The sequence below is a fragment of the Balaenoptera acutorostrata genome, chromosome 17 (genome assembly GCF_949987535.1).
Source record: "Balaenoptera acutorostrata chromosome 17, mBalAcu1.1, whole genome shotgun sequence".
Lineage (NCBI taxonomy): Eukaryota > Metazoa > Chordata > Mammalia > Artiodactyla > Balaenopteridae > Balaenoptera > Balaenoptera acutorostrata.
In genome coordinates, this window is record NC_080080.1 from 18,484,326 (window position 1) to 18,497,702 (window position 13,377).

The following is a 13,377-nucleotide window of genomic DNA, read 5'->3' on the forward strand; positions in this document are numbered from 1 at the left end:
AACAATTTCTTTCTGTAATGTAGGACACACCAAAATGAATAACTATTGACATGTATGAAAACGAGATTTCTCACATATTGGGAGACACAAATATGGAACAAGGAAAAGTAAGAAAGTATCCCATGGTGTAGGATTTGAAATGATAATAGGAGTATGAACTCTATTGACCTATCATCATAGTTTAAATAAGCACACCTAGTCTCCAGATCTTGATTTTTAAATCACATTTCACACTAAAAGGAACCAGGGATCCTTAAGGAATGGCTGATCCCAGGGCTAGGCAGATAAAATACAAGTTGATCCTGAAATAGCTTGTTATGCCAGAAAGCAAAAAGCAAAAAAAAAAAAAAAAAAAAGTGCTTGATAATGAGGACCTGTCAAAAGAACACAAGAGGCAGCTTGAAGAGGTTCATACTGGCCATATTTGATATATTTAAGCCGAAAACAGAAAAATGATAGTAATGAATTAGAGCACATTAGATAAGAATCTATATCACAGTGAAATTAAAAACCAACAACAAAAATCACTGTATATAGAAAAAAGTTCGTTTCAGAAGTAATAATAAATGTGGAAGAAATTATTGAATTTGATACCTGCCTTTTTAACATGTTCCCCAGGTGGTTCTAATTCCCTCCAACCACTGGGAACAACTGCTAGGTGTTTCCTTGACACTGTTCAATTTTATAATAGCCATGAATCTTAAACATAGCCCCAGGTCTGGAGAACCTAATACTTAACCGCCTCTGGGTTTCCAAGTTTTGCAATTAATTGGGGCTACTTTTGTATAGTTCTAGTTTAATTATGCAGAGAAGCAATTCAAAAGTTAGCATATAGTTATGAATTTCTCTCCCCATAAACACTTTTTCTTTGCTCCCACATTCAAATCGATTGCTAGACCCTATCAATTCTGCTTTCAACATTTTTCAAGCATCATTCTTTGACTTTTCACTTCCTTGCTATCATATTTTAAAGATGTGTATGGAAGAAATTTTGATCTCTTATTCCTCTTTACCTTTGCACTGGGACGTTTTCTATGCCTACTTAGGCCAACTTGCTAAAGTTTTAGTACGTGGTGGGATACACCTTGCCTCCTAGGATCTCAGAGTCATTTTATTCAACGTGTCTTCAATATGGGATCTCACCTATCCTTCTACAGTTTTAAAAAAGAATCAAATTTATATCCCTTAGGAAAAGTGACTTAAATTTACAGCGTAGATATTAAAAGACTGGATATGGTTTGTTTCAGCAGAAGTAGTTACGGAAGAGAACGAGAGAGAGTGGAGCTCAATAAGAAAAGAGAGAAGATAAGCATCTAACTACTATACAATTCTGCCTTGAGCTAGTCCTGCTCCCCAAAGTCACCACTACAACATTCTCAACACAGTGAGCAATCAAATAACTCACCTGACCTACTGGCTGGCTGAGAGTCTGGGTGGTAGTCTATCTAGTTTACCAAGGATCCACCTAGCTAAACACCAGGTCTATGCAGTAGAGTGTGTTGGCCAACCCACTTGAAGTGGACGATGTGCCTGTAGGCCTCCTGGGGCACGCCAGAGAAGAAAGCACCTGCTCAGCCTTCTGTTTAAGAGCTGTCCCCCAGTCTCAGTGCTTCACCTTTAAAATCAGAGTCACTCCTCCTGTGCCCTGAAGAAGCTTTGAGAGCCAACGTGGAGTCTTCCGTGGGTCTCCCCTTCTTGCAGCAAGTAACTAGCCTCAAGGGTCCCCTTGGGCTAAGAATTGCATCTGGGCAATTCCTCGTTTCTCAAGGTGGTCTCTGCTGCCAGTTAAGACTCCTCAGTAGGTCTCTGTGAGGCTTCAGTGGCCTCAAAGCAGAGGGTCCAGATGGCGGCCTGACTGAGTCCTCTGCTGTCAACCTCAGCTTGCTCTAGCTGCAGCCACTTATGACAATCTCGTTTCCTTACAAATTCCAGCCTGTGACTTTGGTGCCATGTTGTGACTTGTAAAAAACCCATTCTTCTGTTGTCTTCGATGTAGTCAAAAGAATTCATGGAGTTACATAAAAATATCTGATTCACAAGGAAGCCAACTATATGTCTTGTGTTGGGACAGTTCAACATGTAGTTCCTAGACGACTTTTGCAAATTGTTCTTGTTGCCAGATGTGTTCAGACATTGCTGTGCAGTTGTGGGGGAGGATGGGGGGAAGGGGAGGGGAGATACTTTTTGGTCTTTTTGTTTTTTTACCTTCCCCAAGAGGGAACAGTCTGGCCAGCTTGCTCCAGTAATGCAATAAAGACATTGCAATAAAGCAAAAAATAGTGAAACAGTAGGGAAGGGGGCAGGGCACAACCTTTAAAGGAATGACGTAGCCTGAGGACACGACATAAACTGATTACCACCAAATAGGTCCAAGACGGTGGATGAGTCAACTTCCACTAGACCTTGAGCCCCAGTATACACTCGCTGTAACACATCAGCACTCTAAATGACACACCCACAGGCGCCATGACAGTTCCAAGGCCGACCATAAAGGTCCAAAAGTGGGCGGTGGCCCAATTCCTGGGAATCCCCACCCCTTATGCAAAATAGCTAGAATACTCCTCCCACTCATTAGCCTACAAAATTACCCACCCCTATAAAAAGTGACAACCCCATACCCTGGGGCTGCTCTCGCCTTCTGAGATGGCCCACACTCTGTCTATGGAGTGTGTTTCTCTCTAAATAAATCCACTTCGTACCTATCACTTTGTCTCTCACTGAATTCTTTCTGTGATGAGATATCAAGAACCTGAACTTCATTAGGTCCTGAGACCAGGTGTGTGATCTCAGTTGAAAGACTGGGGGTTCAAGTCCCAATCTGGGTTTTGGCTGGGTTCGAGTCCCAGCCTGAGGGTTCAAGTCCCAGTCTGAGTTGCACAGTTTCAGTTTCAATAGTGAGAAGAAGAAATAAAATAAAGAGTCACTAACCAGAATTATGATTGAGAATCTGGAATCTAGCTGCTTCCATTCATTTCACACTCAGTACTGCAGCTGCCTCATTCTCCCCATGAGCTCTTTATGTACATGTCTGTCTTCCTGTCTTAATTATCTTTGCATCCTTGGGTGTGCCTGTCTCCAGTACCTTCCTCAGTTTTTTATAAGAGCAGGTACTCAGTAAGCATTTGGTCAACACGTATGTACATAGGTAGGCCTCAACTTAGGAGTTCTGCATTTCAAGCACCCCTCCTGCTCCTCTCTCATTCTGTTCTCTAATTTCCCCCCAGATATCAAGGAGCTTTCTGCCTCCTCTTGTTCACAAGGTGAATACCTTATATCCAAACTCCATTCTGTAATTGGATAAATCCCCCTAAAGATGCTCAATCTATCTTTAGGAAACAGCGTCAAAAGTACAATGATTCTATTTTCCAAACCTAAACACTGGAGCATGTGTTCTAACCAGTAAAAATTGAATCAGTAGGTATTAGGAAGTAATACAGTCTCTCGCTGTCCGAGGGGGATTGGTTTCAGAACCCTAAAGGATACCCAAATCTGAGGATGCTCAAGTCCCTTATATTAAATGGCATAGAGCAGTCGGCTTTCCATACTGCAAGTTCCGCATCCACGGATTTAACCAACTGCTGATACAGAGGGCCAACTGTAGTTGTAATTAAGACCGTTCCTGACAATCCAAAATGTATGATGGTTGAGGCTCAAAGAGGACAAGGAGAATGGATTGTGCTGTAATCCTCCAAGGCCCTCCTTTGTGGTCTGGCCCAGTCTATCTCTCTGATCTCCCCTCTGGTCTCTCTCTTCCTCCCAGGGGCTGCTCCAGCCATGCTGGCATCCTTTGGTCCCTTGAACCAGGCAAGCTTAGTTCTATCTCAGGTGCTTTGCTCTGGCTCTTCCTTCTCCCTGGGACCCTCTTCCCTAGATCTTTGCAAGACTCCCCTCTTCTTACCATCCATGTCTCAGGCAAAAGTCACCTCCTCACAAAGGCTTTCCTTAACAGTGGCCACCCATAGATGTCCCTTGCCCCTAGTCACTCTAGACCCTATTGCTCTCTTTTATTTTCTTCCTGGTATTTACTTCTCCATGAAAGTATCTTAGGTTTGCAGTCTTTCTCCACCTCCACCCTACCGCCCACTATGATGTAAGCCTCACAGGGCACATCCTACCATTTGTCTGCTCGCATATCACAGCACCTAGAACAGTGCCTGGGACGGGACAGATGCACCACAAAACCTGGCGGAATGAGTGAGGAACACTGCCCCTTCCGCCACGTGCTGCTACTCCTGCATCACTATCCTCTGCTGTGTGCTGCTGAGGATCTCGTGACCTGTTTTTGCAAGCCTAAGTCCACCCGAACAGCTGCAGGAAAAGGCACCTCCCACAGCAAAGGGGCACCCACGGGAAGATCCCACTTTGGGCTGGGTGGAAATGGAAGTCAAAAGTTTAGCACAGAAGGAGGAAACAGAACTGGAGACAGAGCTAAGTAAAAGAAATCCGGTGAAAAAAAGGAGGAGGGGACTTCAGGTGTAATATCCGGAATGCTCAAGTTGATCTGGGATTCATGATGACCCAGTTGTGTCTTTGTCACAAACCCACCATGTGGCCTTGGATTTGTCACTGCTCTTCTCTGAGCTTCAAATGCCACACGCATAAAGTGAGGAAGCTAGTAGTCTTTTCAGACCTGTCCAGTGACCATTCTTCAAAAGGGGAGACCTAAGAGAACATAATCTGTCCTAATTGTAAGTATTACAGGGCTGCGGTGCAGTAGTCCCATCTAGAACCAAGAAATGAAGTAAGTAAAGTTTACCTTTGAGGGTCAGCCTTACTGCTCAGGAGCCAGATACGCAGAGCTGTGTGAGGGATAAGAAAGGGCTTTTAGGCCAGCAAGACCGCAATAATCATCAGCTTCAACTTAGTAACATGCCTAAAGAAAAGAATGTGTCAATTCTGGAAGGGCCGGGTGTGCTCTAACTTTGGAAAGCAGGAGAGGCCAGAGAGACAAGGCTGGCTGCACCTTTCTACACACATCTAGGGGAACGGTCTTAACCCTCAAGGCCTTCCTCCCAATGGAAAGGCTGGCCTCAGTCCAAGGTGAACACTGGGGCTGACAGGTTCTGAGCATTTTTAGGAGAGTGTAGGACAACGATTAAGAGTCCAAATTCTTCATACCTGGGTTTGTATCCTGACTCTGCCATTTATTAGCTACAGGACCAGAACAAGTTTTACAATCTGTACCTCCGCTTTTCCACCTGTGAAATAAGAGAGATGATAATAGTAAGTATCCCCAAGAATTACTGGGAGGATTAAGTAAACATGTATAAAGCACTTAGAATAGGGGCTATTAGTCTAATTCCACTGGTGAAGGCATCTCTGGCTGACATGCATGCCTCAGGCCTAATGATATTGAATATTTGCTCTGCTCCTTCCGATGCCGCTTTCAACAAGCAACCTACTCCTTCCCATGTAGGGTTGCTTACCCGGAAAAAATGTGCTTATCACAGAGATTCTGAGAAATTCCCATCCCAGAGCTTGCAATTTCTTATGGCAAATTGATACATTACTTCTGGTTATGCCTGGGCCTCTGACATCGCTTGACCACAGAGGCAAGATACAGGTGTGATGTGAATGGAGGATTTCAGCCCACGGGCGATCTGTTTTGATTTCTAAATCATCACACTGGCATCCTGGTGCCTATCTCCACCTCAGTGCGTTTGGCAGCACTCAGGCTCCTGAAGAGTGATGCGTGTGAGTCCTCAGCCTCTAAAGCAGAGGGCAGCCCCAGACGGTTTTCCCACCCAACGGTGGTGCCGCCTGTGCTGTCCTGGCCGTGGGTACCTTTACATGAAAGAGTAAACAGCTTTTGGAACACTGGTGGGTTAGAAATTTGAGAAATAAGGATGCTGCAAGCAGAAGTATAAATCTAAGCATTCCCCTTGACCTACCTGCAGTGACTTCTTTTCCTCAAAAAAAAAAAAACACACACACAAAAACCCCAAATGTTTCCATTTCATTCTGGGACCTGCCTGGAATAACACCCATCCAATCTTTGTGGATTGGTCTGGGTTTTTAAACATTCTCAATTAAAAGTGTGAGTCATTCTGGAAGGGTTAGAGAACTTTCAGTGATAATACACACCAGTGGGAATGTGTTCAATAGATTTCTTTCCTCCTGACACCTTGCTGGGTTGGGTTTACCTTTAGGAATTCTCAGATTTGTGAATTTCGTTTTGGTTTTTGGAGAGAGGGCAGAGAGAGGAGGAAAAAGGAGGGAAAGGAGAAGTGTGAAACACTTCCAGAGTTCCATGAGACCTGCTTAGGGTCGGGGAGAACTTGAGAGGTTCAAGGACCAGGAGGGTTCTGGGAGGTTCATCTAAGACATGGGTTATGTTGGCATTTCTGCATTGGCCTGGGAAGGTAACCAATGATTATAATATTTCCCAGGAAAAATGCAGCTTGAGCTCCACATAAGTCACTCATAAAGGAACTTTTGAGATACAGTCCATTGCAACTGAGTTCTTAAATGGTGGACTTTCTATATTGGATCTTGGGAAGAAAGAGAATGTCACAGGAAGCATTTGGGTGGCATTGGGGGAAAAAAAAGATAGGTCAGAAGCAGAGAGCATATAATGTGCTAGAACTGGAAGAACATCTGTCCCTGGGGTCTGGGGCAGGCAGCGACCTGCTGAAAACCCCAGCCAGCAAAGACACCTCTCCAGAGACCCGGCATAAAGATGTCCTGCATTTAAAAAGAAGTTTCCCGCACTCGGGTTATGCTGACGTTTCATTTTGGGTTCTTGGGACAGCCTTCCCTCGTGACTCTCAGGGAACCCACGGCCTCTGCCTGAGTCTACCTGAGAGTCCCTGCGGAAAGGAGAGACAGGTAAGAACTCAGCAGGAGAAGCCGAGACTTGGTTTGAGGAAGCCAGAGGGAGGAGATTTGAATCTAGACACCCCTGGGGGTTAGGACTGAGGGGCGATTCAACAGAGGGTGTGAACGGGGAGGGGGTTTGGGAGCGTCCAGGGAGGGGACCAACGCAGGACTTACAGACCACGCCAAGGTGCGGTATGGGCGCCCGCGGAGAAGGGCGAGTGGAGAAGAGACGCCCGGGGCGTGGTGGAGCGGGAAGCTCTCCCTGCGGCGACGTGCGCTCGGAGGAGGGAGGCGGGGAGGGGAGGGTCGAGCGGGCGCGTGGCGTGTGAACGTCGAGGTTGCGGCGGCTGGAACAGGTGAGCGGCCGCCGGGCGCTGGGTCCCCGCCCTTCCCCGGGAGCGGCTCCCCCTACCGACCCTCCCCGGCGCTTAGCCGTTAGGCGGCTTCCCCTCGGTTTGGGGTTTTGCAACTGGCAGCTGTTTTTTTTTCCCCCTTCCTGTTTCTGTCTCTCCTTCTTCTTTTAGGTTGCTCCACCCGGCCCAGGATCAGGCCAGGGGGAACCGGCCGGACCGCGGTTGCCAACTCGCGCAGGGCGCTTTGGGGAAGTCCCGGAGTGGAGTCCCGCGTCCCGCCTCCTCCCTGCGGGGCGCGCTCTCCTCGCTCCCCCCGCAACCCTTCCCCACTTTTCCCCCCTTTTGCAATCACATGGCATTTTAAGAATGCCGGAAAGATGGCGGTAGCGGCGGCGGCGGCAGCGGCGGCCGGGCCGGCCGGCGGGGGAGGCGGCCGAGCGCAGCGGAGCGGGCTGCTGGAAGTTTTGGTGCGGGATCGCTGGCACAAAGTTCTGGTGAACTTGAGCGAGGACGCCCTGGTTCTGAGCTGCGAGGAGGGCGCTGCGGCGTACAACGGCATCGGGACCGCCACCAATGGCTCGTTCTGCAGGGGCCCCGGCGCGGGGCACCCGGGCGCGGGCGGCGCGCAGCCCCCGGACTCGCCCGCCGGAGTCCGCACCGCCTTCACCGACCTGCCCGAGCAGGTGCCCGAGTCCATCTCGAACCAGAAGCGCGGCGTGAAGGTGTTGAAGCAGGAGCTGGGCGGGCTGGGCATCAGCATCAAGGGGGGCAAGGAGAACAAGATGCCCATCCTCATCAGCAAGATCTTCAAGGGGTTGGCGGCGGACCAAACTCAAGCCCTGTACGTAGGGGACGCCATCCTGTCCGTAAACGGGGCCGACCTGCGGGACGCCACCCACGACGAGGCGGTGCAGGCGCTGAAGCGCGCTGGCAAGGAAGTGCTGCTGGAAGGTGAGGGGTTAACGCCGGGCGGGCCGCTCGGGATGCGCAGCGCACCCCCCCCCCCCCCGCAGCCGCATCCTCACACCCACCTGCGTGCTGTCACCCACCAGGGGGCCGCAGCGCGCAGCTGGCGGAGTTTTGACAACTTTTACCCACCTGGGGGCAACTTGTTCCCGCCCTAGGGTCGTCCCAGGCGTTGACCCGTCAGGGGTGTAGGAAAAGGCTAGGCGAGCAGGGTTTCTTGAGCGCCTACTCTGTGCCGAGCACCGGGTCGGAGGCGTAGTGATGTTGTCTGATTTTTTATCCGCGCAAAATCCTTGTGTAGTGTAGGGGCTGGGAGTGAAACTGGCAATGAAGGGTACGCGCCCGCGTTCCGAAGCGAGCTCGCTGAGTAATCGCAACTCTGACAGTTTTCTGCTTTGGCACAATTTTCTTCTCAGGAGCCTGGGCAGCCCAGCTAAAAAAAGGATTGAATCTCCAAGGGGCCAGAGAGGGGTGGCAACGTGTGAATGCTAGAACTCCCACCACCCTTCCCGACTTCCCTCCTTTCAAATTGGAAACTGGACTTCTGGCTCGGGAGCTGTGCCCAGGGCGGGGAAGTGAGGTGCAGCTTTATGCAAAAGTTCACTTCTGCTGCCAGGTGTTTGGCCGGTCCGTCTGGATTCCGGGTTGCTCCGGTGGAGGGCTGGTGAAGTGTTGTTTCTGCCAGCATCTTCCCCCGGTGTTTCCCCTCCATCCCCCCGGAGTGATGTGGAAACAACTTTGCATTTGTAAACAGTTTCCCCTGCGTGCGAGGTGTCTTAGAAACTACTCTCTTGAGATCTTATGTCCCCATTCTCCTAGGTACCGAATGTGAGCAGAATAGGTAGCACCGTGTTGTGCCCTTTTGTGACTGTGGGGCGTTACGTGGAACAGAAGGGCAGTGGTAAGGGGATAACGCATTCTCCTTTACCACTACAGCTGCATTTTGCACTTGATGTCTGCCACTCTGCCCCTTAGCTTGCTTTGTACATAGCTCTTTAAGCACTAATGTATGGAAATATCTATTTATTCAGCTTTTCCCCGCTGTAGGTTGAGTTATCTGGGGTCTTTGATTTAGTTATAGGTCATCACCCTTGAGCTCCGTGACATGCTTGCTGAGTCAACGAATAAATGAACCCATGGCCATTGAAACAATGTTTCAACTGAGACCTTGTAAACCAGGTGGTTGATTTAAGTCCTAAATTAAGAACTTAAGTCAATTTCCTGCTCATCAGTTGTGGTGCTGGTGTGTGAAACCCAGAAAGTTCGAAGTTGGGAAACCAACTGTTCCCTGTAACAGCTGATGCAACGCTCTGGTACATGGCCCACCTCCTGGCCTAGAATACACGTTGCCCCCCCTCCCCTTATTTGTCTAGAGGATTTGTGATGTCTTCATATTTAATTGCTACCCAGGATCCAGAAAATGGAAGGCTATTTGCTTTGGCTTTATGGTTAACATGAGTAAACAAAAAAAGTTTTCTTGATTCAAGTGTGTGTCGGCTTGTGTGACAAGGGGCAGGTGGAATTTGGAGCAAATGTAGTTTGGACTATAAACGGCTGGACACCTGCTTGGCTTGTAATATTTACTGCAAAATATCAGGGGGCACAAAGGTCACTTCTATTTCAGGCACTGCCCTTCATTATCTCTCTTCTTTTCTTCTCCTCAGTTTCACTTTAATGGCTAGTGATTTATCAAAGAAGTAAAAAAGCAAAACAAAACAAAAACACCTCTCTCACCCCAAAAGAGGAAGAAAATGTGACTCGCTACAGTTTAAAATAAACTTAGACAAAGAAAAAAAAGTCAAGCAGTTGTCTGACTTTATTGGTTCAGCAACTGAAAAGTTAGCTTTGTAAAAATCTCTGAAGGTAACATTCTTACAACGGATTGTTGTGTGTTCCAGGCAGGACCTCTAGGGGCAGACCTATGGGCTTCCTAGACACGACCCACCTGGGCTTCGGGCAGCAGTCTTATTCCAAGCCTGAGTTTTCAGAAATTGACTGCTATTAAGATGAGCAAGAAACCCTCTCCCCCCCAAAACAGTGTCTCTTCTTCTGAGAGTGTTGGTCCGAAATGAGGTGGGAATGATCATGTATCATCAAATCAAATAGCACACAACCTCTCTTTCGTAGCTTGGCCTACTACAGGGATTCCCAGCTGAAGGGACTTTTCAGAACCAGGGGAAGGGCTTTTTAAAATCACCTATTGGGACTTCCCTGGCGGTCCAGTGGTTAAGACTTCGCCTTCCAATGCAGGGGGTGCAGGTTCAATCCCTGGTCCGAGAGCTAAGATTCCCCGTGCCTCACAGCCAAATAAACCAAAACATAAAACAGAAGCAATATTGTAACAAATTCAATAAAGACTAAAAATGGTCCACATCAAAAAAAAAAAAATCTTTAAAAAAATTTAATAAAATAAAATCACCTATCTACTTGCTACTGCACTGAAATGCCATCTTGATTTCAGAATTTCTACATAGGAAAGTCTTTGCTGATGTAATCTAGTTGGACCAGAGGGCTAAGGGAGATGTATTAAAGATATATTTATATGGCAAAGACACTGCTTTCTATTTAGATTGCTTTTTTTGGTTTGTTTGATTTTTGAGGGAGTGGTTGGAGACTAGTTTCATCCCTCAACCGCAGCCAATATGACCCCCATTACGTGACATGCGCCCCCTAGTGGAGACTGACTGCCTCTACTAATGGTACATCCTGTGAAATGAAATCCCGCCCAGCAAATTTCAATGCCAGCATTCTAGTCTTAGATTCTGCCACAGAAGGATGTTAACCTCCCTGAGCCTCAGTGTTTTCTGAAAAATGAGAATAAAGAAATGCTTACTTACTGGGCTGCTGTATGGAGGAGCACTCTGAGAATTTTAAAAGGCCGGGGGAGGGGGGGGCGGGGCGGAATGTATCAAATGCCTGCTGTGATTATTTTTACAATTCACATGAAGGTGAAATTGCCCCTTCTAAGGGACACACCTTTCCTATTCCTTTACTAGAGTTTATATTTTTAAATTTTTATTCTTTTTTTTGTTGTTGTTGTTTTTGTACTATAGAACTGTAATGTTAGGAGACCTTTGCTCTGGGAAAAGAGAATCACAGCAACAGCTAACATCTCTTGAGCACTTAATATGTGCCAGGTTTTACTTACATTTGTTCGTGTACACTTCTGGTAACTCCATGAGGTTAGTACTGCTGTTGGTCATTTTACTGATGGGAAACTAAAGTTTACAGACTTTACAAGTTTAAAATTTACAGGTTATTTGCATAAACTACCAGAGCTAGAAGGCATCCAGGTCTATCAGACTTAAAAGCTCACACTTAAAACCTCGAGGTGAAATTGATACTCTGAGCTTCTGCTTCAACTGCGTGCTTGAATCAGTTGAAGCTTCATCAGTTATTGGGCTCAAGATGTTCTTCCCCACTCCTCGAATGTGCTGACATGCTTGGGACAGCCTTGAGCAGGAAACAGCAATTGTGTGGACCACTCAAAAGGGAGAGACAGGAAAGAGGATTGAGTCTCAAAGCCCTAATCACCAAGTGTCTGGCTATCAAGAGGGCGCTGCTGCCATATGGCCCAGATTTACATGGGGCAAAGAGACTAAATTGCAGTTCAAACTTAAAGAGTGAATAAACTATGCCAGTTAAGTCAGTGTTAAACCAAACGTGCATCAAAGTTAAGATCAGAAATCTTCACACTGTGAACTCATTTCCCATTTTAGGGAGTTGGGAACAGGGACCCTGCATTCAGCCATGCAGATATTGAACCTCATAACTCCAGGGGTGCACCCTCTGGAGTTGGGCAGGGCATACCTGCCTAAACGTCTTTGGCAGCTTTGGGTACGGAAGGGGGGATGGGGGAAGAGTTTTTTGCCCTTATATTAATAGTAAAATCATAATTTGGACTATATCAACCTTTTTGTAACTGAAGCGACAATAAAATTAGTTTCTTCAGAACTTTGTTAAGATCAAGGAGTGCAGAATGTTCCGGAAGTGGAGGTGAGGGGTGGACAGAATTATCCTTGGGTGCAAAGGTCACTTATGGAACTGGACTAGAAAAAATAGAAACCGCAAAGGAGAAAGTCAGAGACAGTTGTTGGCATTAACCTTCTCCGCCAAAGTTCCTCCCTCAGTACTGCTCCCAGGAATGCTTGTCTGTTGAGATCATCTAAAATGTCACTTTCATAATCACTTTCTCCAGTGGTGGAAGTAGGGACGATGGAGCAGGGAGATGGCAGGGTGCAAGGGAAGGGCAGTGATTTTGCTGGCATACAATCTCAGGATTGGATGAGAATTTGAAGTTTAAAGAATATTAATTTATTTAGGATGTACAGATTCTTAAAGAATACCCAAGAACCCTGGAATTAGAATCTTGAAACTTGAGTTATCTTTTAACTAATAATTACACTTTTTGCAATATACTTTATTTCTTTGGACCTTAATTTTCTTCATTGGAAAGCTAGAAAGCTGGGGTAAGCCATCTCTAAACCTTATTTCACTTCATATCTTATAAATTCAGACCCAACACACTTTTATTAACAAATCTTTCTAACACCCCTTTTATTATCATGAAATGAATTTCATAAATATAACCTAACTCTAATTTAAATTTAAAATCAAAATAATGCCCTATTATTTTATTATTATTAACATTAAAAAATGGAGAAATGAAGTGAATTATAAAAAATATGTTTCAATAGATAACTGCATGGTACAAGAAGGAGGTAGATGCTAGGACTTGTATGTAAAATTACCATCGATGCATAGCTACAAATGAAGATGGGTAGGGGTATGTAGTATCACTTGGGATCTGGAAAAATCTTGCACTGTGAAGGACTGGCTCAGATGTTGCAAGGTGTCTTGGATCCCTGACGGCTATCACTAAATGCTAGTCGTATGCCAGCACAACCCACCTTGACCTCTAAAATGCCTCCATAAATTTATGACCTGCTATTGGGGAAGGGCAAGAACCAACCTCTTAAGAACCAGTGTTCTGTAAGAATGCTAATTCTACTTTACCACTTTATAATGCCTAACCTTTTGCAAACTCTTTTTACACGTGTGATAGTAGCTAACACTTATATAATATTTACCTTGTACCAGATGCTGTTCTTAGCACTTTACGTGGACTAAATCAGTGGAATCTCACAATAACCTGATGCTATCAGTATGTCTGTTTTACAGATGAGAAAACTGAGGCACAGATCAATTAAGCCACTTGCCAAAGAAACACAGTGAATAA

At 46.3% G+C, this 13,377-nt stretch overlaps 1 protein-coding gene across 3 annotated transcripts in view; it reads left to right on the plus strand.

Annotated features, from left to right (window-relative positions):
* The first annotated feature begins 6,810 nt into the window (after window positions 1-6,810).
* SNTB1 (syntrophin beta 1) overlaps window positions 6,811-13,377 on the plus strand; it is a 248,408-nt gene continuing 241,841 nt past the window's right edge. Inside the window, exons 1-2 of one of the 3 annotated variants that reach the window (XM_057532284.1) lie at window positions 6,811-6,828; window positions 7,344-8,123. In XM_057532284.1, the coding sequence (XP_057388267.1) occupies window positions 7,550-8,123 (574 nt within the window). In that variant the 5' untranslated portion in view covers window positions 6,811-6,828; window positions 7,344-7,549. Of the gene's footprint in view, window positions 6,829-7,130; window positions 7,176-7,218; window positions 8,124-13,377 lie in introns of those variants that run through there. The other 2 variants (XM_057532283.1, XM_057532285.1) reach the window with 2 other exon arrangements.